Here is a 26,085-nt window from a genome sequence, read left to right on the forward strand (position 1 = left end):
ATCTGGACAGAGGGTCCACATACTAAATATAGTGTAGTTGGTGAAACCAATAGAAAATATGACATTGATGAACAAATTGGGAAAAAATTGCTGACATGATTAACATCATCAGGAACATTTTTAGGAGGTACTTGTTCATTTCAGGGCTTTCACAAATTCATGACCTCCTTAGATTGACAGACGTGGCCTTGGCTCTGTGTGTGTGTGTGTGTGTGTGTGTGTGTGTGTGTGTGTGTGTGTGTGTGTTATGACGCTCACCTCCTGACCTCCTATTGGGACCGACTGGGCCACATGTCTCTCTGTATCCAGCCAACAAATTCATTTCAAAGGCCATTACCTGCATCTCACGCTGTACTGTGACCCCTGACCTCATGATATGGTGAAAGAAAGAACGAGAGAATGAGAGAACGAAAGAAAGAAAGAAAGAAAGAAAGAAAGAAAGAAAGAAAGAAAGAAAGAACAAGAGAAAGAAAGAAAGAAAGAAAGAACGAGGAAAGAAAGAAAGAAAACATCTGCTTGGAGATTGTTCAAAGATCCAAATTTGATGTTAATAAACCAGGATATATAAAATCCAGGCACATATTTTTTCCCAGAGAAGAGAGGAAGAGAGCTTTCAATTGTAACGCAGAAGGTTTGGATTTTAACATAATTTTATCTATTATAATATCAAAATGCAGTGATTCTCCAGCCAACGAGCCACAGAACAGCTAAATGTTGTGCTAGGGAGCTTGAACTTGTTGTGATCGGTCTGTGCTAAATCTTTTGTGAGTATATGATTTCTCGCCTTTAACAGGACACTGTTTTGAACTGAAGTGGGAAGTAGATCTGCACGAGTTGTGTTCTTATTACTGTTGCAGCTAGCTGACACACAAGAGCACACGTTGCTCAAGAAGGTCTTAAAGGACAAATCCGGCGCAAAATGAACCTAGGGGTTAATAACACATGGGTACCGAGTCGACCGTTCTCTGGGATATGTTTTCATGCTAATCTAATGTGACCAGTTTTACGAATGCCGTGCAACCAGTAACCAGTAACATAGCTCAAGCATGGCGTTCGTGGTTCGATTGGTCATGACTGTTTCCCCAAGATGGCGCCTGCCTGTATAGTGAACGCTACTGTCTTCATAAACTATCTTTTTAATAAACTGTCTGTACACTTACAAAGTTGTCAATGGTTCGGTTTACATGTAGGGACCCTCATGATGCTACCGTTGAAGTGTGGTGCTATTTTGAGCCTTAGTGGTGTAGAAATAGAGATTTCTTTTTACTTTACCTGTGCCCCGATGACTAGCATTATATGCTACCTAGCGGTTTGCGCTAAAACTGGTCACATTAGATTAGCATGAAAACATATCCCAGAGAACGGTCGACTCGGTACACATGTGTTATTAACCCCTAGGTTCATTTTGCGCCGGATTTCTCCTTTAAGGTAGGAAGGAGAATATTATGAAATTAGGCGACCGCCGGCTGGTCACGTGACGATCGTTGGAATTTTTTAGCTGACAAAAGGTGACTGTGAGCCGGTTACAGATCAGCGTGAGGTGACAGTCCTTTCAGGGTCGTAAGTTTAGCCGACAAAAAGTGAGCGCCATGCGGCGTCGACAGTTGTGTTTAGGGAAAAGATTGTGGTTTGGATTAAAACACTCCCGTGGGAATCAATAGCGTTTCCTGGGTGAGAATCTTTTCTTTTTCTTCAGGAAACAAACTCCGCTCCCCGGCTTGAAAGCCAACCCAGCCGTCCCCCCTGACCTCCACGGCGTTCTTATTCAGCAGCAGCCAACGTGGTGCATACAGCAATAAATACGTTAAAAACATACATACAACGTGAGCGACTGCGAGATGACGGTCCTTTCAGGGGCCGTGGCAGTTTACTTTAGCCGACAAAAAATGAGCGTCACGCGGCAACGACTGTTCAATTTAGGCACCGAAATGATGAAAAAAAAAGACTGTGGTTTGGATTAAAATAAACCTAGGGAACGAATAGCGTTTCTGGGTGAAAGTCTTTTGTTTTTTCCCGGGAAGTAGAATCCGCTCCCCCGGATTGAAAGCAATGTGTTACATGACCCATCACTCCACCCCGACCTCCTCCCTCCGTGGTCCACAGTGCTCTTATACAGCAGCAGTCAATGTGGTGAATACAGCAAAAAAAATACGTTGAATACATACGAATTACAGTGCATTACTTTTCGTAGCAATATGTACGAATAGTTCTTGAGAACAGCCTGAAGCTACATACAGTAGGTTGTTTGGAAAAAGTATTTACATGGTTCACTGCCATCACAGCCTCTCAAAATGACGACTCACTCATGGGAATTTTATGAAAAGTCAAAAACTGGGAGAATGGATAGTTGGCAGTGTATGTGTGTGTGTGTGTGTGTGTGTTATTAGCTGGTACACTGAGCCATGTAATTGTGTGCAGCTGAAGAGCACAGGCTGGATGGCGACCCACAAAAATGGCAAATACTAATAAATACACATGCTAAAAGCTCAGCACTCGCTTGACCTTAATCACATTATACAACCACGATGCCCTACACATATTCACACACTCTTGTGTGTGTGTGTTGTGTGTGTGTGCCCTGTTTGCTGACCCCGTACAGTAGGATTATACTGAATGTTAAGCTGGCACTTTTCCTGCCAATGGGATCGAGGCAGGACATGACTTAACTGTGAACCCTTCACACTCACACATACAGTTTATACATATACACCCATACACACTGGTAATATATTTATGTATCTGGCTGACGTGCATACACACTCTCATTCTAATCTGACAAATACAAACAGGCCCTCACACACTTATTGGTGCTCTTAGCTTTGATCTTGGCAAAGTATGAGGTGTGTGTGTGTGTGTGTGTGTGTGTGTGTGTGTGTGTGTGTGTGTGTGTATCATTAGATCTGGACAAGGTGCAGGTTCAAACATTAGCATCTGATGGGCTGTAGATTTCCGATTCCAATTTTTTTTTTGCTTACTTTGAAAAAGTGATGAAAAGATGGATCTTAAAGCAATGTCAGTATGTGTGTCTGTAAGTACAGCTCATGACATGAGTAAATGTCTTGTTTGGTCCGACCAAACCCCAAAAATATTCGGGTTACTATCATAAAATAAAAACAGGAAAACCAAAAAAACATAGTGACATTTTTGAGAAGCTGGAACTAGTAAATTTCCACATTTCTTGCAACAAAAAAAACTGTTGAAATGATGAAATGATTCACAAATATTAATTCATCCAAATGTTTCAGTGGACAAAAAACTCAACTAAAGTCGACTTATTCACACGCATCTAGGGTCCTATCTTGCACCCGGTGCAGTTCAAAGCCCGACGCAAGTGCCTTTGCTAGTTTAAGACCAACGCAGTTGTCAATTTCCCGTCCAGCGCCCACGTCGCCCATCTGTGCGCCCATTGACGTGCTGGTCTTACAGGGAGGTGTGTTCAGGTGAATTCTTGGCGTATTGCTATCTTTTTTCTTTTTTTTTTAAGATTATTTTTGGGGCTTTTCCGCCTTTAATTGACAGGACAGCTAGGTGAGAAAGGGGAGAGAGAGAGGGGGGGAGACATGCAGGAAATCGTCACAGGTCGGATTCGAACAGCGGGAAGTGATCGCGCCATTGACCAACAAAAACCTGGGCTAAACTGAATAACTCTATAAACTCTAATAACGCATTTCATTGTTATTTTAACAGCGCATTAGTAAAATGCTCCTAGGCTTATGCACAGCGTGCGCACACTATGCTTGGTACACACACAGGGACGCGCAGCAGCACACACACATGCAGAAGATTACAAATAAAAATATTACGGTGGTAATAGCAATGCTCCTAGGTCCAAACGCGCCTGGCTTTTAAAGGGAATGGGAGATGACTCTCTGATTGGTTTACTGCATGTTACGCCCAAAACACACCTCTGATTAATGAAGACACTAAGTACAACCCTTTTGAACCATGCGCCCGGCGCACGGACCCTTTTTTCCACCGTCAAACTAGCAAAAGTGGATTTGGACACGCCCTAAACACACCTGCGCCATGCGCTTCACGCCGTGCGCTTAGATCGTTAAGATAGGGCCCCTCGTTTGTTTAACTTGGACACAAACAGAAAAACTATTTTTTGGTTTTAGGGGGATTTATATGCTGGAACTACGTAGCCTGGGAAAACCCTGATGAACTTCCAGCAAATTTGAGATTTGCTCTGCAAGTCAGTCTGCCCAAGAGCCCATTCAAGCCCATTTCCAATTTTTCCAAATCGAGGCTCCAATCACAACCGTTGAGGTGGGCTTTACACGATGACGATAGCGCAGCAACGGCAAGCAGCTTTTTGTTTACATTCAACATGACGGCCACCGAAGCGCAGCAACCCGTTGATGCCACTGTCGCTGCTACGTCACCTGGATCATTGGTCTGATTGGTTGAAGGACTATCCAATTGCGCCAGAAGGCATTTGAGTGGCGTCCGTTGGTGACGCCCCTGTGGAAATGAGCTGTGAATGAACCTTGCCCAGACCCACTCTCAGTTACAACTGAGAAGGGTCTGGTGTCAACCAGGCTAGGAACTATGTGTATTACTTGGGGAACAACATTTGCAGCATCTCTAGCTGATAAGGTTGCCAGGTTTGGTACCACTGTGTTTGTGCAGAGACAAAGTTTTCTCATTTTTTTTTTACATTTTGTTCATATACAAGTTTAAGAAACAAAATACATGGTGAGCTCTAGAGGTGCTCTAGGTTGTATTTTGCAACTTTGGACAGAGCCAAAGAGACAGAGAAGGAAGAAATTGAACAGAGGGAGACACTGTCAGCAGTAACGGCAGCCAGTTTTCTGATGAAGTTTCTGAGCGGTAGATTTCACCACCGAACCCTCCTCGGCTTCGTTACCAGCCAAGGAAATGGCCTGAGAGAGAACCAGTATGTGTGTGTGTGTTAGTGTAGGTCATATTCTTGCCAAGCTGCGGGCACGGCTTGCGTGCCTGGGAAGGAAAACAGCTCATAACAAAAGCAGAGTGAGAGGGCCAGAATGTGAATGTTTGGGAGTTTACAATTCTCCCTTTTTTTTTTTTTTTCCTACCGATTCTAACGTGCTGGCTGACAGATGGGCAGGACGAGATTCAGGGCTTCACATGCAAGTGATGCTCACACACACACACACACACACACACACACACACACACACCAGGGTTTCCCTGCCATTATAAGGTTTAGGTGCAGCATCCGAGCCATTTTGGGGCAGCACCTAAGCCGAATGAATGTACCTAAAAGACTTTTCTCAGATCTAATGATTAAAGTTGGCCCCCAGTGGATTTCTTCAGCAAGTTTTGTCTTTAAAGGTGCCCTGCCACATGTATTTCATTACTTTGTGGTAATGTCTGAAGTTCTACCATGGACTCTGTAACATTTTTTGTGAAAAAAATGCCTTGGTTACCTTGTTTCAAGCCATTCTAGCGTGGTATAGAAAGCCTGCAGGAAGACTCAGCTCGATTTGTGCCAGTTCTCATTAATATTCAACAAGCTAAGCTGCTTGACTCTGATTGGCTAACAGCTAGCCAATGAGAGCCTGGCTATCAGCATCCTTTACTCAGCGCAACTGGGCGAGCTCATGAATAGTAATGAGCTCAGAGAACACCACGTCAGACTGACCAGCTTTTGTAATTGGCCTGATTTCTCCGCTTATTTCTTTTCAGTGGCTAGAGCTGACAGAGGAGGTAGCAGTTCATTTTCACATTCACTACATAACACAAACACAGAGACCCAAAACGACCCAAAAAAAAAAAATGACCAAAAAGAGACTCAAAATGTAAGGATGCCTAAACCCCCTGTGCAATACGCGCACCTAAGTCTTAACACCTAACACTGTGTGCGCGCAGACACACACACACACACACACACACACACACACACAGTGCAGATATGCTTAGCCAGGGCACTCAGGTGGAGCAGGACTGGTAGTATATTCAGACTCCATTTGGAGAACATGGCTTGGAGGGAAGCTCTCCTAAGAGGTCAATGGGCATACACACACACACACACACACACACACACACACACACACACACACCTCTGTTAAGGGGTTAACATACCGCCAACAGGCACTGTGCTAACCCTTGACCTCCACTAATGCTGTCTGGAGGGTTGGCAGGGGAGGTAATGGGTGAGAAAAATGCTCACACATGAACCTGACCTCCCTGTTTTAGCCTCTCTCTGTCTCTAACTCTAAATCTGTTCATCAAACAAAGGAAAGCTCAGTGACAGACCCACACACACGCACACACACACACACACACACACACACACACACACACACACACACACACACACACACACACAAATGCCATTAAATGACAGAACATCTCAATGTTTGTGCTGACCAGCGTTGCAGGTCCTGAAAATGGAATAATACTACAGTGACTCCAGCATTATTGTAGTTTAGGGAAAACTATTGCACAACTCAGAGTGCATTAGGGCTGCAACTAACAATTATCTTCATTGTTGATTAATTTGTTGATTGTTTTCTGGATGAATGGATTAGTTGTTTGCTCTATAAAATGTCAGAAAATGGTGAAAAATGTGGATCAGTGTTTTCCAAAGCCCATATGATGTCTTCAAATGTCTTGTTTATGTCCACAACTCAAAGATATTCAGTTTACTGTCACAGAGGAGGGAAGAAACTAGAACATATTCACATTTAACAAAGCTAGAATCAGAGAAATTTTACCTTTTTTCATAAAAATATACTCAAACTCAAACTCGATTGTCAAAATAGTTTGCAATTATTTTAATAGTTGACAACTACTCAATGAATCGATGAATCTTCGCAGCTCTAGAGTTCAGTGTGAATGAATCCGAATCAAAGGTCTGTGCTGCGGTGCATCAAGCTGACTGAAAAGGCTACAACTACAGGCCAGTGTGGATTGTGGACAAAACTATACATCCTAGATTTCATTTACATAGAACTCGTGTTACCCTTTGCTGTTTTTATATTAAAATCTTGTCAGTCATATTAAATGACTCCAGGGTTAGTTGTTGAGTTTCCCGGGCCTGCTAAAATGCAGAACTAATGTGTCTGAGGTGAATTTACGCTTGCCTTTTTAAACAGATAATTCCTGTCTGGACAAAAATCCAGACGCTCAAGACTCATGATATGACTGCATGTAAAAAAAATACGAGGAGATTCCGAGAGAAGAAATGGAGATGGAGAACAGTGTGAGGGTGTTACATCAGTACAATTTCCCACGTCATTCCCCTGATTACAAAGCACGGAGAGGGTTCTGAGGCTTTATTCAGACACCCCACAGAGAGAGAGAGAGAGAGAGAGAGAGAGAGAGAGAGAGAGAGAGGGTTGTGTAAGATAATTTACAAAAGACACGCTTCAAAGACAGCACAAAACAGCCTGTCTGCCAACACACACACGCACGCACGCACGCACACACACACACACACACACACACACACACACACACACACACACACACACACACACACACACACTACAAGAAACGTGAATTCTGCATATTTTGAATGCAGCATACTCACTTGATTTGACATTTTATAAATGTCAGGGTTCAACAATAAGGGCTGCCCTTGACATTGAACCCTGAATGTGCAAAAAGCGTGCATTTATGTATGTTCAATACCAAAGTAACTCCTCCACATTCAAGAGAAAGATAAAAAACTAACAATTCCTAACATGATGAAACACTCAAAAGAGCCAAATGAGGAAACACTCCAGGACACCCTGCAGAGAAGCCCTGTGAAATGATGATTGCAATAAGACATTTTAAATCCACCTGAGCATGTTGAATGTCCTTGTGTGTGCGCGCTTCCCATCAGGCTTAACACTTGCATTTTAAGACATTTTCATTTTCAAGACATTGTGAATCAAAAGGGAAAAAAAATCAGAAATCTCCAGTGGCTGCAGGGCGGTGGAGGTTTATTCCATGAATTATTGATCGTCCTTCAGACATCATCCTGTCCTTTTGTGTGTCACCCACAAAAAATGAAAATCGAACAAATGACACTGGAGTCCCACCTACGGTTGAGTCTGATTTGTGGCTCTATGAGGTGTGTGTGTGTGTGTGTGTGTGTGTGTGTGTGTGTGTGTGTGTGTGTGTGTGGTCTATGTTTGTCTGCTCTATTGCTCTGTCATTTAACAACATTCACCCCCTAACCTGAAAGCTGAGGCCCATAAAAAAGTACCTTAAGATCAAGGACATCTAAGGGTTAGAAGTCGCTGGCTCCAAAACAATCTCTGACTCCATAGAAGATTAAAAATGTCCAAACTGTTTCCCACAAGGTAAGGTCTTCTTCTGATTTCTGTCAAGTAGCAATTTTATGAATGATTATTCGATTAAGATTTCTGAGCTTGATTTTAAATAAAATTTGAGTATGATTTTGGATATTTTATTTAAATAAGGTACATTGGATGAAACAACCAAATAAATTGTCAAAGCTAAAATCTAAGTTTGACCTTAGGCAGATAGCTGTTACAGGTGTTAAACAGAAGGGCACTCAAAGAGCGCAGATCTCCACCAAGGCCATGCCATCATCACGCAATGTGAACAGAAGTAAAAAAATAATTTGTGTATCCTCCCCGTGAATCAGATCCACGACAAAACGTTAGAGACGGAGTAATGGGGATGACATGGAAACAACCGTCCTCAGCTAACCGATATTTTGCTGTGGAGTTAAATGAAGTCCCACTTTTTTCCACTTTGAGTTGAAGTTGTTTCCACTAGAAGTGCTCAGCAATGCTAAGGCAGCAAGAACAACTTTACAACAATTACAAAAAGCCGCCTCAGGCAGCTGATCGGGACCCTACAAAGGCAAAACAACGGTCAGAAGGTTTATTTATACACAGAATTTGAGAGGGAGATTAAGCGGAGTATAATCAGCATAACAACGAAGTGAAATATTGCTTTTTATTTTGAACACTTTTCTGACCAAGAAGTAGCATGAATGGAAAAAAAAAAAGAAAAGACCTAAGATCGTACCTTGTGGGACGCCACAGAAGACAGTAGCTAAGCCAAATGGAAAATTAAGCAATTTAACTGTGAAAAGGTTCTGGCCGTAAGATGAATTAAGAAAAAAATAACCAACCCAGGACTGTGGCATTAATAATAGTCATGTAACAAAGGTGTTTATTTAAAATGTCATAATCCACAGTGTGTAAAAACAAAATTAGTTCAAAGTCTGAGGTAATGTTCCGGGGCCCGCCGATCTATCCGGTGTTGGACAGAGCTGATTTTGTCCAGGTCAAGCCTGGTCCTGTTTTAACCATAAATCAGACTCTTATCTGCTCACTAGTCCATCAACCTTTCCAACATCACCTCTGAATGAGCCAATGGTCCATACAAAGGAAACATAACCCCTGAGCAGCCATTATGATCCCTGCTACAACCAATATGTTGACCCTGGCCTTAACCGAGGCCCTCAACAGACACCCTTACACACACGCACACACATGCACACTCTCACACACACACACACACACACACACACACACACACACACACACACACACACACACACACACACACACACACACACACACACACACATTGACCTGCTGACATTTATACACACAAACACGCACTGACCCAAAGAAAACGACCTCAGCAGACTGGCTCGGCGTTTACAATCAGCCACACACCTGCTGTCTGACCTTTTCTTTCGTCAATAGATGGAGTCTGACTGATCTCTCCACAGCACTTTATCTCTGAAGACATACACCAAAGACTCACTCCATTTTTTTATGTTGCTTAAAAAACTGGCTACAACAGTATCTACATATTTGTGGCCTGGTCTATGATAAAAACAGCTGATCATCAAGTTCTTACCTTTTGTTCGGGGGGATACATTAACCAGAAAGACCGTATATATATTGTTTACCCTTATGCCACTGTGACGGGCATAACAAGGGTCAGGTCAGGCTACTTTTTTAGCTAAATACATCCATTCTAACTTTAATCAGATCAGATGACAATGTTTCTCCTCCATCAGAAACTTTTTATTCTAAGAAAGCATGTTGTTTTTCTATGCTTTCTGGGAAATACTGCTGAGGTCTAAGAAAACGTGCAAACTGAGCACTCCATATACACTGAACCAAAGCTGCCACGCTTACATTCCCCTCCTCGCTCTCAACTATAACGGTAATCAAGCAAAGCAGGAATGCAACAAGAAAAACAGCATGAAGCCACCGTGTTTTGTTACCATAAACTCTGTACATCCGGACTGTAAATTGAACTAATGGAGGGTAACGTTAGAGCTGTTATTTCATGCTTCATGCCCAATTTATCAAAGCAGCTTGTGCAAAAAAGTTTGTGTTTTCCACATATTTCCTAAACCAAATGTGTGTTTTCCGCTGCAGTTTTGTGGTACAGCGGTAAAAAGGGAAAGGGAATGTCATGTTTCCAGTGCCAGAAATGTATGGTGATACACTTGAGAAACAAACTTCAGGCACTTTGTCACCGAACAGAAACATTTGAAAATGACCTGCACGTGTGTGTGTGTTGAGAGACAGAGCAGCTTTGCTGTGATCTTACAGTGTCACAAACAAGTCCAGACCAAACAAAATCATACCAAAAACATACTGTTACACACCTACAACCACATATTCAGGTTGCAAAGAGAAAGAATGCATACGGTGTGTGTAGATGGAGAACGTCTGGGTCCTACCTGGTGCAGCCTGCATCTCCATGAGACCTCCGGTTGCGATTAGAGCCTCCAAGATTCTGACGTGATGCTCCGGGTTCACGTCGCAACTGTTGAACAAATACACAAACATGAAGAGGAATGTGGTCAAATAGTAAAGAACCCACTCGCCCACTCCCAACTCGTAAAATACTGACGCTTGGTCAGTGGCTCTGAGCGGGCAGAGCAGCAGCTCGACCACGGCGATGTAAGATGACATAGTATTAAGAGCGAAAACGGTGCGTTATTATGGAACCCACGCAACTTCTAGGCAAGACCCGCCCTTCAATGGGGACTGCCCACTAGTCCAACGTACCTTTGGTGGCAAAATTACAAATCCCACTATGGCCACGCCAAGACCCGCCCTATGAAGAAGCTCGATTGGTTGGGGTTAGGCATTTGACCTCGAGTGGTTAAGGTTAGGATAGCCGATTGGTCAGGGGATAGGACCTGTACAAATAGTGTTCCGTTTCCTTGCGTAAGCATGGACGCCTGGCTAATAAATGCTATTGAAGGGCGGGTCTTGGTGTGGCCATAGTGGGATTCGTGATATTGCTGGTGGACATCAGCCTAGTGGGCTGTAGGACCAAAGGGAATTTTTCGGGTTATTGAGAGGTCGGAACATTGGAGCGTCGGAAAAATGACAAGGCACCCCCTTCAATAGCATTCACATGCTACTATTGTACTCGAGGTCAATGCCTAACCCAGACCAATCTGGCTGCTTCGTAGGGCAGGACTTGCCTAAAAGTTGCGTGGGATCCATAATAACGCAAAAACGGTAGCGAGTAGTATGAAAGGCCGAAAATCGGGAGGTTGGTTGGGGTGGTGGATGGGTCAAACAACACAGGACTTTCACCCAGGGGACTGGGGTTCGTGTCCCGTTCTTGTCCCGCATGTCACTGAAATGTACATTTTGTAACCCCACCCCACAATATTTTCCTAAACCTTACTGTCCCGTTCTCATGTAGCATGTCAGTTAAGTGTTCGTCCGGACTCAGAGAGTCAAAAAGTGACGCTAAGGGCAATCAATCGATTATTAATTGCGATTAATCGCATGATTGTCCATTAACTCGTGATTAATCGCAAAATAATCGCAAATGTTTTTACCTGACCCCACACAGAGTGACACAACGTACACTTCTTGCTTTTGGAAACATTGGAACAAATGTCTCCATGTGTTTTAAACACTTTGAGCTTATGAAATTCAATTTACATAACTTTTTTGTCTTGTCTGTGTTGTTGTGTTTTACATATTGTTATACTGATATGGACCTGTGTGTCTGAAATAAAGGTGAATTAAATATCTGTTCTAAATGTTCTTTAAAAGGTATACTTGTCAAGTTATTTATGTCTCTTCGTAGATCAGATTGGCTTCATTCCGCCACGGCGAGCCAGACGGTGAATGGCCGGTTTGGTGATCCCCTGGATGTTCTCACGGAGAACTTTACGGTTTCTACTAACGTTTCTGCTGCACCGCTTCCTGATTTCCCAAACTGAGGAGCGGCCCGAGGACCAAATCTCACAACGCGCGTGAGTCAATCCCGTTAAAAAGAAATTAGTGCCATGAAAAGGAATTTGAGTTAACTCGTTATTATGGCTTTCATTTTGATATCCCTAAAGTAAATCAAACAAAACAGAATTACATCAACACCAGGGTTCTAGGGATGTCACAAGAACCGATACTTCGGTACCAACTCGGTACCAAAATTCTGAAAACGTGCCGATACTCATTTTTCCAGGTTCCAGGTGATGCAATCCTTCCGGACCTGACGGGGGCAGTATATATGCCTAACATTAAAAATGTTCTAGACTGCCGCTAAATGCTGAAGAAGAACACCGACCAGCATGGAAAAACAGCGAATAGCCCCTCATCTCCCTGTACGGCTTGACCACATTCAGCTTCCTGGCTTTAACGTACATCTACGGCGGCGGCTTTCACGAGTTCACCTGGAACTCCCAAACCGCGAGTGAGTCTATTTCTCTCTGCCATTGTCTATCACAACCTAACGTGTGCTCTGATAGTGCTTGTTTTAATGGACCTCTATAACATCAGTTAACTTTAACCAGAGAGAAACAGATGTAACTAAACACGCTTGCTGTCTGGGAGTTCCGGGTGACGTTTTCGTTTTTGTTATCGCGCTCTCCTTGCCCCCTCCACTCCACACCATAACAAAAAGTTGAAACTAAAAGAAAACACTGAAAGATGAGTGACATGACACTGCCCCCCCAATATTTAAATAAAGGAATTCATATTTATTGCATTGTAAAGTATCATTATTTTCTTCCTTTTTTTTTTTTTTTTACACACACCGTGGTATCGACTTTAGTATTGAGTATCATGTACTTTTGTTGGTATCTGTACCGAATACTAGATTTTTGGTATCGTGACATCCCTACAGGGATTAAAATGATATAAAAAACAATGATTAACACTTATAAACTAATGCTATAACATTACTCCAAATGAAAAGCCAGATAGACAGAAAAACATGCATCAATCTTTTTTAATATTCCATTTAAGCAAGTACTTTTTTTCCATTGTGTTTAGTTATAAACAGCAGGATTGTAGCAGGATGTGGGACTGACTCAAATTAAACTACAATGTGTATTTCATTTCCCCACAGCATGCTGCAGTAAAGCCCAAACGGTAGAATATGTGTGACTGTCTAAATACTTGCAGACTGCAGTGTATGCCCCAGAACCATTTAGCATTAATCAACATTTCCACAGACACAAAATAAGCTAACATGGGATCAGGTCGAAATAGCACGGCATGCTATGAGACGCTCCTTCGCTCTTTATCCACCCATTGTGTACGTCAGAGGTGAATTACTTGACCAGGCTATGCAAACAATCAGTGCTTCTGACTCACTGACGGGCTTCCCAAATCCACTACATCTCCACCGCACACAGCGCCGCGGGGAGAAATTCCTCTGTAATTTCTGGAAAAACAGACGCAGGCGAGCTTGTGCAGGCAAACAAAACAAAAGCGTCGGCCTCGTTAATGCCGTTCTCTCAGTGTTCAAACATCCAGCTCTCAAAACTGCAGGATGTTGATGTTACAGCTGAGCCAAATATCATGTTTGGGTTTTTCCTGTTAGCAAGCGCAGATCTTTCACTAGAAAAATATCAGGTCTTTGGGCCGGATCAAGACAATCTCGCTTAACTGATACGAGTGTTGTCGTGGAAATCTGCAGTGGTTGATTTGTGGGTTGAGTAAAAAAAAAAAAAGAAAGAAAAAAAGTGTCACATTCTGCCAAAAAGTTTGTTTAGTTCTTTGGCTGGCTGATTCACAAATTTAGAATGAAATGGGAGTACTCTCTCCACCCAAACACTGTGGGGCTTTTGCAAGAGAAGTTGACCTGTTTTGATTTTAACTCAGATTTTAGATCATTCTTAAAACACCATAAAACACAAGACAAAGCAAAACAATGTTTGTGTATCTGCTCAAAAAGGTTATGGGATCTTCCTTGGCCCATGCTACACCCTTCCCCCAAGTTTCATGAAAATTTCGACGGTAGCTTTTCCGTAATCCTGCTGACAGACCAACAAACCGAACTGAAAACATACCCTTCTTTTGTGGAAGTAAAAAAGTAATCACTTCAAGTAATCTATCTTTAAAGACTGAATTATGGCAGTGGTGGCCTAAAGGTTAAAGAAGCGAGCTTGTGACCGGGAGGTCATCAGATCAATCCCCAGACCGGCAGGATAACATCTGGGTGGGGAAAGTGAAAGAGCAGCGCTTGTCCCTCCCTCATTACCACCACTGAGGTGCCCTTGAGCAAGGCCCTTAACCCCAACCGCTCCAGTGGAGCTGCTCAGTGGCCAGCAGATCAGACTGTGGTTGTACTGGGCAGCTTCCAGGTATGGATGTGGAACTGGGTGAATGTGATCAGGTCATCGCTGCAAATGAGAATTTGTTCTCAATCGACTTAACTGGATAAATAAAGGTTAAATAAAAAAAAATAATAATTCAGAAGAAGTAACTATATTCAGAATACCAACAATTTAAACTGTAATGGAATACATTTTCATTCTGCTCATTTTGTATTTTAAAAACCAAATCCCATTACTCTTATTACGTAACTCTTATTACGTAACTCGGAACTCCCCAACCCTGAATCAGTGACTTCTTAGTGTACATTTTTTTTCTGTCCTTTAAAGCTGCCCCATCTTCTGTTTTCACTATTACAATGACCTAAAGGCCTATGTGTCTTGATTTATATGTGCTTTGGTTTCATCTGTCAAAGCACTGTTGTTTTTAAAGGTGCTATACAAATACAGGTATTATTAGTATTCCACCACCAGCAGTTAAAAGAAAGGGGGATTACCTCTTCTGTCCCTCTGAGACTGATACTGTGATTAACAACCATACATATACACCTGACTTGAATTTAAATAGATAAAAAAGCAAATGAAAAAGCCATTAAGTGAGCAATGACACACAACATAAAGTCCTCATAAAAGAAAATGATGTATGGCGTGGAGGCAAAAAACGCTGCAAGGTGAAGTAATATTTCCTCCTGGGTCGCATTGCTTTCTTTATATGAACATCTGAAAATGAATCAATGAATACTTTTATTATTGTGTCATGCTTAAAAACAGGTATGCCCAGCCCAAATGGGCTTACAAGACACAATTCTTTACAGCAAGGGACCAGACACTAGCCTGGTCCTACCAGACTCTGGTACATTTCATTAGTACAGAGAGTCTGGCCTCTCTCCATTGACAAGTGTTAACTTCCTTGAAGGCGGGTACTCTGTTGAAGTTTAAAACTATTGGATCTGCCCAGAGCCACTCTGGTTCTGCCATAACCAATCGCTAATGTTTGGTCGTGACGTCGGTTTAGCATCGCTATCGTTCGCCTTAGCCAACTCCCTCACCACTAACGGAGTCAAAGTCAAACTTTTCCCGAACCCCGTGGGGAGGAGGGCCACAACATCATGGCTACCAACAAAACTCAGCAAAGATTGTTCTTGCTCAGGTTTTAACTTCTGGAAATTCGGCAGCGTTGGCACAACGGACCGAATGGCTTCGCTTGCATCTTTCTCCGCCGCCATTACGGAACTACAACTCAAACTAGCGCACAACCTCAACGTCATCGTTCTCAGCCACTCCCTCTGTTCACTGATTGGCGAGTCCACATAGCATTCCAGCATTTCCTGCGACACCGGAGCAATCCCGGAAGTGGAACGTTAAGGATATACACTAGAGAACGGCAACACACAGAGAGCGGAAAGGGGCTTTGTCCTGGAAATGTAGTACCGTTGATCCCATATGTGTAATTTACAGGGGGAAAGGGGGGTTAAGAAAAGTGGAGATCTCAACCCCCCCCCAATGTTGAACCCAAAGTTACGCCCTTGAAATCCAAACTAAGGCCGGTTACACACTGCCTGCGTGGTGTGAGTGTGGTGTTTCTATTGCGTGTCAGTTGCGTGGCGGCTGCGTGGATTTTTACTTACTTTACGTCTTTACACACCAGAAACGTGTCTGACATGGTGCTGCTGCTGCTAGCCTTGTCTGGACACGTATGTTTCCCATTGATAAAATGAAATACCATGTTAAATATAAATATATACTGATTTGATTACAGCAAAGACAACGTCGGCAGTATTGACGGCAAAATAGGCTACAGAATATTTCGTTCTGTATTGACAGGTGCAATATTAGAAAATCGATTCTTTTTTTTTACATTACATTTATATCTGCATTTATATCAAAACCTAGTGACTTTCAAACATCAACATGTATTTTATTGATATGTATTTGTGTCTAAACGACATATAAACATCTTTTCGTATTCTATTTTGCCTGGAAACGCTTCCAACGCGCTTGCGTGTCACGTGAAAAATAGGCGTCGGTCCTATTTCTAGCAGGCACGCGTTTTCGGCGCGGCTCGACGTGCGTGTCACGCAGGCAGTGTATAAGCTCTAACCTGTTAACATGGGAGCCAAAATATAAACGGACACGCCACGCAGCTGACACACTCGCGCGACGCATCCAGTGTGTAATTGGCCTACACACTGGGCAGTGAATGAAGGGTGAAGCCTGTGTACCTGAGAGGAGAGTGCTTGAAGACGGCCTCGGCGAAGGCCTGTCCCAGCGGCCGGGGGTCGGCCTGGCTCTGCAGGTTGACCCGGGCCAGGTGTCTGCTGAGATGGACCAGGAGCTGGTGGTTGGCCTGAGGGATGCTGGGAGACTCCAGGATCCTCTTCAGCCTCTCCCCGCACTCCTCCACACTCTGACTCTCTGCAAGACAAAAGCAACACCAGGGTGGTTTCTTTGGAGCAGGGGTCTTCATCGTTTTGTTAAGCCAATGACCCCTTAACTAAAAGGGAGCAGGGTCCCCCTACTAGATATGTTGTATAAAATGAAGTTGCATATTAAACTGGGTATACAATAACATGTAGGGCGGCCTAAATCCTTTATACATACCTTTTAAGCATAGAATCCTAAGCTATTAAAATAGCCTAATAATTGTTGGCATGATAAAAATGCATGTGGGGGTGCCTGGGTTTTTTTCAAAAATTTACAATAATTTGGTGGCTACCCTGCATTGACTCTGAGGACCCCCTAGGGGTCTTGGACCCCCTGTTGAAGATCCCTGCTTTAAAGCATTAAACCAGGTGAATTCATGTTTCATCAAATATTCTTTTTACAGCCTTTGAATGCCCAATCATTTCAACCAATAAAACTGACACAACATATTGTGGGTGCAGAATAAAAGTACACACAAGTATTTGATCACCATTTTCTTTTGGCTGTATAGTGTATGTTTTTCCACATGCTGAGATTTTATTTTCTAACCGACCAAAGAAAATACTAATCGAGAACTAGCCTATACAAATATTCTTACGAGATAAAAAACAAGATTTCATGTTTAACAGGACAGCACTAATTCACCTCAAAGTAATCTGTAATTTTGGTCCATCACAGCATTTTGTTTGCCTCTAAGATTTTGTATTTATTGCATGTTATTCTAATAAATAAATGCAAAAAAGGCATTCTGAAGTTCAGCGAAAGCTAGGAACTGATTGCTTCACGGCGAGTGAACAATAACTCCCTCAATGTACATATGAGAGGGTAGATTTGAAAAGAAATCTGAATCTAACCTATAAACCGCAAGATTTTTAAGATATGGTATAAAAAAAATTAAAAGACACAAATGACAGGTGGATGGGTATCAATATGATGTGTCACACTTGTTTTTCTGATACCTTTAACTAAGGTTAGCATCAGAGCTGCATCTACAGTAACGATTATTTTCACAGTCCATTAAGCTGTCGATTATTTTCTCCATTAATCAATTAGTTGTTTGCTCTATAAAATGTCATAAAATTGTGAAAAATGTGGATCAGTGTTTTCCAAAGCCCGAGATGACGTCCTCAAATGTCTTGTTTATGTCCCCAACTCAAAGATATTCAGTTCACTGTCACAGAGGAGAGAAGAAACTAGAACATATTCACGTTTAATAAGCTGCAATCTGAGAATTTCAAACCGATTAATCAATTATCAAAACAGTTGCCGATTAATTCCATAGTTCACAACTAAACGGTTAATCATTGCAGCTCTACAGTAGTTGGCATCAGCTTGGGAGCTGTTGAAAGGTGTATTTTTAGGTTAACAGTTTCCCTAGAAAATATTAACATTTAACAAGCAGCAATCAAGAGAAGTTGACTCAAATCCGATTAATCGATTGTCAAAATTGTTGCTGTTGAATTCAATAGTTGACAAATAATCGATTAATCGATTACTCTTTGCAGCTTGGCATCAGCTTTGGAGCTGATGGAAGGTGTATTTTTAGGTTTTCTCTACTGGTTCAAACATTAAAATATGTTCGGATCAATTGTTGAACGTTTTACAGAAGCTAAAAAAACCTTGGTGTATCTATTATGCGATCAAACGAGGTAAGATGAAAGTACATGCATCTGTGTCTCATAGTGCTTAGTGAACACCCTGGATGCCGCCCGCATGCATAAACATCTATCAGTTTAGGAAACACTATACCACTTCACTTATACATGTTGAACACAGAGCAGACGTCCCCTGCTGTGCTCCATCAATATCCATCCGAGCATACAGCCAACTGCTCACTGACTTTGAGGAGATGTATGGCCTTGGCAGGACATCAGTGATTTGAATTTGAGACCAAGTCCAACAGCCAGCTGATAGCCAGCAAGTCTGACACACCATGGGGAAAATCTCAGGGGCTTCGTATAGGGATGCTTGTTAAAGTTGAGCCAGCGGGAGGCGGCGAGGCCTGGGATAATACGAGCCCTTTTCTTGTATTAGCCGGGGGTGCAGACAATGGGCCGTGTTTGAAGAGGACCAGACGTATTGAGCAGCGCTCTCACCACAGGCACTTTACCACGCCAAACAAGCTGCGAACAAGTAGTGAACATCTGTGCCTGAGCCTGCTGGGTGCTGGGTTTATGATGGGCGAGACTTAGTGGGAGAGCTCAGATCTGCCACTGAACACCATTACACCAAAACTTATCAGCCATTTTTTTCTGAAACTGCTGTCTGCTCACAGACTACAACCCTCTAGATCCAGTTTTTTTTTTTATAGTAAAAGTCTAATTTATTTGGAAACATCAAAGATCCTCTCTACTAAAGATAGCAGGGCCAATGGTATGAAACGGTATACACTTCCTGTCTCCTAAAGGGGTGTAGCCTCGTTTGAAAGTTCTGTTAGGGCGTTCACGAACGTTAGCTGACGTTAGCTTCTCTGTGTTGCCAGATCTTGCGAGAGTTTGGTCCTGAGACATTAACAGGTCTCAAACTAAGTTAATAAGCTAATTTTCTCCCGATGTGTCCTTCTGAATGTTCTGGAGATATGTTGCTTGTGAAAAATGGCTCCAATATTTACTTTGGTGATTACAGGTGAAAGAATCACTCATAATCTGTGTTCACCTTGACTTTTCCCATTTGAATCAACACACTCAGGACCTGCCGCTAGTCTCCTAAAGAGGCATGTCTGTGATTGCGTGTTTGTATGTCCCATTTTAAAAAGGTATTTTCTTATTGAAAGGATTATTATCCGTTGCATAAGACTTAAGCCTGATTTGGCTACATACTTAGATACGTGGAGACACAAACTAGGCCGGACCCTACGCCGTAGCCTGACGTACACCTCTCAAAAAATGTAACTACACGTCGCTCGGCCGTGGCTTGGTAGCGTTGCATTTCCCCCCCGACTCATTTCCTGGTTCTCCTTCTCCATAAACAACATGAAATCAAGGAGAGGGTTAACTTTTCCTGCTACACAATTCCCACCGTGGTCAGAAAAGAAGAACAGGGGAGACACTATGTTTCTCTCACTGTGACTCTAGAGTCGCTATTCGCTCTGAAGCCAATCACCGTCACTCTCTCACTCACTCTACCACACACACACACACACACACACGCCGGCCCTGCTATTCTCTTAAAGAGATCGACACACACACCAACGCACACGTATAAACTTCAGGGCACTTACGTAGGCTACGGCGAAAGCTCTGTGTGGAGCCTCCACAGGACCATAAATCAGACTTTAGCCTGATCGAGATGAAACATAAACGGCCGCAAATAATAACCTCTTATTTATAAACGACTTTACAACAACTACAGAATCACGTACTTTATGTAATCATTGCAAAGGCATGACATAGGCCGTAAAGATGAACTATAATGAAGATTTAAATAGAAGAATGTTCAATTGTTCAAAACTGAACCGAACAACTAAATGTGTGAATCACATATAAGCTAAAGTGACCAAAAATAAAAAGTCAAAAGTAAAATGCACACGGCTACTTGTGCTATGCAAATGTCATACAAGGTTGAAACTTCAAAAACATGGAAAAGATTTTTTTTTAGTGGATAAAGAAGTGGACCTTGACTTGTAGCGAACATAAACTGGTCGAAAGTGGTTGTGCTGTCTCGACAAGCAGGAGCAGTGTTTGCGGAAAGAGCTTTACTGGGCTGCTGCTTGACATAAATATATATATATATATATATATATAGTACAGTGATTTATGTGATGCAGTGTTCTGCATGTGTACAAGCTGTATGTATCCTGATGTTAGAATGCTGATATGTATTGATTGACCATGTCAGGTATTGCTGTATTTGGCCCTCTGTGCAGGAACTGAGTTCAAATCGATCCCAATAACACAGAGAGCTAAGAGAACTGACAGATTAACAATATATTTTGTTTATTTGACAGCTGAGTGATTGAATAGCTGGAGAAGGAAAGAGAGAAAGAGAGAATACACTAAGGGCTCCATATATTCCCACAGACGGGTTCTGTTTCAGGAGAAAGACAGCCTCATTCAGAATCACATTCATAATAACCCTAACCCTAACATGTCTAAAGATCCAGCCAAACAAACTGTAGACTGAGAGGATTCATAGTGTACCGCTAGAAAGACTAACAAAGTCAGTCAACAATATTACATTATGTGTGAATTCTTTATGCACCTGCTTTTGTCCGGTACATCCATGCATCATTTCCCTTGTAAGCAGGTTTGCAGTTTGAAGCCCCCGCAGACTGAAACTACTTTATCGAGACATAATTACAGAATGGAAAGGCATTTAATGGCTATTGATGAAAAATTGCAGCCATACATAGTGTAAAAAACGGGATTTGATGTAATGAATATCATAATGATTATAAAATGTAAGGAGCATACAAGACTCAAGGAAGATCAGGGACACTTGAGGTGTGTGTGTGTGTGTGTGTGTGTGTGTGTGTGTGTGTGTGTGTGTGGTTTGGGTGGGGAGGTGGGCGGTGATGGAGGGATGACAATCTGCTGCAGACTGATGGGGTCATGGAAGTCACTTCTCTCTGTCTGACCATTACTGATCTCACACACACACACACACACACACACACACACACACACACACACACACACACAAATGGATTGCGGTTGACCCTGCTGGTCATTACAGGTCAAGGCTGGAGAGAGAACCTGGCCTGTCCATCTGGCCCCGCGGGACTCTGGGAGACTGGACAACTGGACAGTTGGGGGGGTCAAGACGAGGACCGCGAGACGAGGTGGGGGAAAAAACTTTTTACAGGACAGCTGAAGACTTGAAAGGGGAGAGAGAGGGGGAATGATACGCAGCAAAGGGCCGCAGTTTGGAGTCAAACCCCGGCCCGCTGCGTCGAGGAGTAAACCTCTATATATGGGCGCCCGCTCTACCAACTGAGCTATCCGGGCGACTATTTTGAAAAATATTTTTACAAGGAAAACGTAGATTTTGTGTCCGTTTCATCTCTTAATTGAATGTTTTGTTTGCAAACTGGAAGAATAAAAGTGAAAAAGTCCCCCACCTCAACGCTTAACGCTTAACCCGGTGGTTTATGCTACAGTTATTTCATATGACATTTCATACGATGGGCTGAATGATTTTGGTGGGGAATATATGAACAAGCACCATGTCCAATTTCCTTAAATAAAAAAAGTTGTTTTCTCCATACTCCATCTCGCTCCTGTACGTGCAGACGTTAAAGGCACTTACTCCAAGTTGCTCTGGATAAAGGTGTCCCCCTAATAAAATACATTCAATTGCATTACACAAATTCCATTTAGATGCTGAATAGATTATCCAATCAGATGGTTCCAGGAATGAGGTCAGTTGCTGCCTGAAACAGCTCGGGGAAACAGGATAGCAATCCAGATAATTCAATCAAAAATGGATTTCCATCGACAACACCACGGACGACGATCTTGGAGGTTGAAAAACATAACAGACGTCACGGATCATAACATAATCTGCGAGTTGGGCAGCGAGACGCTCCGCTTCTGAGACGCTCCTGGTGTGGTATGGCGCGTGGCGGAGGACGGAACAGAACCGGAATGCAGCACAGATGCGCCCAGTGGAGAATCATTAGCAAATGTTAGCATGCTAACACTGAGGTAAACATTATGACTGCTAAACATCATTACAGGTCTGCTAGTGTCTTGGTATCGTGTAAGCAGAATTCTGTTAAAGGTTTTGAGAGGCAACCAGTGCAACCATGTGTTTTGTCTGAATACTATAACCAAATATCCAAATAGAAATATATCATAATATAGAAAACTGCAGAATAATAAGACTGTGAGTTGATGGGATCCTTATAGTCCAATTAAACAGGACAGTTTGTCTTTAATCTCATTTTTAAAAGGAGTCAACAGTCTGTCTCTGGACGTCCAGATGGACAGTGGTCAGTCAGACTTAGCCAGCTGGCCTCTATCCTCACAGACCATGACCCCGGTCAGGCCATCAAGGTTAACGAACACTCGCAAAGCCAATGAATGAGAGAATAGCATTAAAATAGGCATGGGGGAGGTAGGGGGTGTTGAAAATAATGAATAAAAAAGGAAAATGACAAGAGGGGAAGAAGTGTAGAAAGTCTGAGATGAAATGATTAAGATAAGTGACTCAGAGACCAAAGACAGACGGAGGTTGAAAAAGAATAACCCCTATTTTCCACCGGGCGCTTCTGTGCTGTGTTCCAGAGGCGCAGCGGCCTCCACGAGCAAATGCAGACATTCAAGTCAATGTTTTATCCGCTAAAGATATGCACCAGGTCTATTTTCACGCGAGCTGTGGGGCATTCACCATGGATTTCCACAGGATGCAGAACGTCTGCGGACCGGCTCTGCTGCAGAATGGCTGCGAGCTCCGCCGTCCGTCAATACCCACTAGGTCCGGATTTGTTGCGTAACGGCTGCGGCCAGCCGACCACGAGATCTCGCGAATTCATGTATGTTCGCGCGATATAACAGGATGTAGTTTCTATAAACAGAACCACAAAACCAACAACAGTTAGTTTCCATCCAGAGGAGTAGAGGGGAAACTACTCTGAGCTGTGTTTTCAAGGTGTAGTGCAGGGAAATATAACCTGCCGTGAGCAAGGTGTATTTTATTTTGAAAAGTAACCGGATGTTTTATTTTGTTTCTGTGCTCGACTTCCTGTCCCGCACAATCTGAATTGTGCTGAATTGCTGCGGAGCTCTCCGTCGTCCGTCAAAAATAGAAGCTCTGCGTATCTGCTCCGGAGGGCTGCGGACTGACGGAACTGGGACGGAGACGTTCTGCAGTCAGTGAAAATACACACATTGACTTTAATGGAAAACTAATGACTCCGTCGACGTTCCGCATCCAGTGGAAATTGCCGGTCAGACAGCTGGGCGGGAAGTGAAACGCCGAGAGTATCCAGTCAGTTTACCAAAAGACACCCCCCAAATATCGTATACGTCTCTTCTACAACACCACGGACAACGAGAGATTCATCATGGAGACGGAAAAACATAATAGACATCACAGATCCTTTTCATAAGGACGGTGCCAGAAAAGAGAAGGCATGGAGTGTAATTACAGAAGTGCTTGAAATGGAAGGTAGATACTAGTTTAATAAACACGTGATTGTTCTGTAAAGCACTTGTAGAGATAACATAATCTGTGAGTCTGGCAGGCAAGACGCTGCGCTTCTGAGACGCTCCCGGTGTGGTATGGCGCGTGACGGAGGACGGAACAAAACCGCTGCGCAGCATGAACGCAGCACAGAAGAAAATCCGCGTTAGGGAGGCGTGAACTGAGACTTCAAGATTTAGGAAATTAAAACATTGAAACAAAAAAATATACTGTATATCTTCCACCTGAAACCTAAAAAGCAACATGTTTCAGACTGAAACATCCTGCTGACCTGTAATCCCAAAACATCCCATATATTCATCTCCTCTCCAGTCATTACTTTCAATTAGGTTTAGACACTTCATCACGATCCTCATGTCTTTCTTTGTAAATATTAGAGCAAACAATGGCATCGTTAACTTGTCCCATTAATGCATTTTGCTAACTATATCTGAGCTTCTTCCCACGGAGTCCTAATGCTTTCTCGCCTCGCAGATTTCCTCGGATTGTGGTGGCACCTGGATTGTGGTTGCAGCTGCTGCCGTGGTCCTGCCCAACGCCCTGTTTCGCCCTGCACTGCTACTAGTACTAGTCATAGTTCTATATCTTGATTGTTTCTATAATTGCCACTGTTCATCATACCAACTGATTTAATTATTATGAATCATATTTCTATAGATCTGTATCAGTGTCTCTGTGTCCCAACCGGCAGCGTCAGATGGCCACCAACCAAGAGCCTGGTTCTCTCCAAGGTTTTTTCCTGTTTAAAAGAAGTTTTTCCTCGCCGCTGTCGCACCAAATGCTTGCTCTTGGGGGGACTTGTTGGTTCATTGTTATTTACAATGGTCTAGACCTACTCAATCTGTAATGTGTTCTGAGATAACTTCTGGTAGGATTTGACACTGTAAATAAAACTTAATTGAATGATAACAAAAGGGTGATTGTAGTCAGGATGTTGCAGGAACAGATGGGAGGAAGATTATGGGAGGACAATAACAAATGTAATTATTCTGTCACTGAAAAACCCCAAAAGGCATACATATTGCTCTGAAATAGAACATGATTGGACTAATTTGAGGATTTAATGGAGTTTGACTCTGTGGTGACGCACATTAACTTGTATTTCTAGATTGAATTTAGCTTCAAACAACACGTTGTGAAGCCATGTTCAAATTGATTTTGAATCTTTTTACACACATATCACCCATGGTATCTGATCTTAAGATCTCGTATTTTTTGGGGGCAGTTGAACAAAAGTGTGTGTAATGAATGAAAAGGTTGAAAAGGTATCTGAGTATTTCTTCCAACTCTACTTTCTAACAATGTGCTGGGAAACAACTTGTCTCCCAGAGAGCAGGACAGCCGCAGGAAAGGTAACAATTAAAAAGGAATAAGATGGGGATTTCAACTGTTACAACATTGACAAATCTCAGTGATTAGATCAAGATGGGAGAGACAGTAACTGTCTTCATACGAGGTAAACTTGATTCCATCCATATGGATATTTCACAAAAACACACCCTCAAAATCCAATATGCAAAAGAATTTACAAAAATAAATTTCTCTGAGAATGATGCAGCTGTTTGCTGGTAACAGCACTGTTTGTATATTTGTTTACAGTGTATCTGAGTCAAACTAATACTTATAAAGGCAAATGAAATTGGAAAAAGAAAGCATTGTGTTAGTTCAGGATGAGCACTTAAGTTATTTTAGCTGATTGGCAATATTACTGGCTCATTAATCTGCTTCTTGATTTTTAGCTGAGTAGTAATTTTACACGTGTGCAGGCTAGCCATTATAACCTAACTTCTCATTATTACTCTGTTGATGCACTCATGCCAGTGCTGCATGCTTAAATTTCTTTGGGTTTTGGACTGTAGGTAGAAAAAAAACAAATAATTTAGAGACATCACTTTGGCCATTTTTTTACCATTTCATTCCAATAGTATAAGATTATTCAAATAATAGCAGAAATAACCAAGTATTAATAAAGACTACAGATAATGAGTTGCAGCCCAAGTTAA

At 42.5% G+C, this 26,085-nt stretch overlaps 1 protein-coding gene across 2 annotated transcripts in view; it reads right to left on the reverse strand.

Annotated features, from left to right (window-relative positions):
* The window catches only part of pik3r3b (phosphoinositide-3-kinase, regulatory subunit 3b (gamma)), a 287,621-nt gene that overhangs the window by 113,108 nt on the left and 148,428 nt on the right, over positions 1-26,085 (reverse strand). For both annotated transcript variants that reach the window (XM_036007026.1, XM_036007027.1), the window contains 2 exons: positions 16,735-16,927; positions 10,664-10,749 (listed from right to left, as the gene is read on the reverse strand). In XM_036007026.1, coding sequence (XP_035862919.1) covers positions 10,664-10,749; positions 16,735-16,927 — 279 coding nt within the window. The remainder of the gene's footprint in view (positions 1-10,663; positions 10,750-16,734; positions 16,928-26,085) is intronic.

This window comes from Sander lucioperca, chromosome 11 (assembly GCF_008315115.2).
Source record: "Sander lucioperca isolate FBNREF2018 chromosome 11, SLUC_FBN_1.2, whole genome shotgun sequence".
Taxonomy (NCBI): domain Eukaryota; kingdom Metazoa; phylum Chordata; class Actinopteri; order Perciformes; family Percidae; genus Sander; species Sander lucioperca.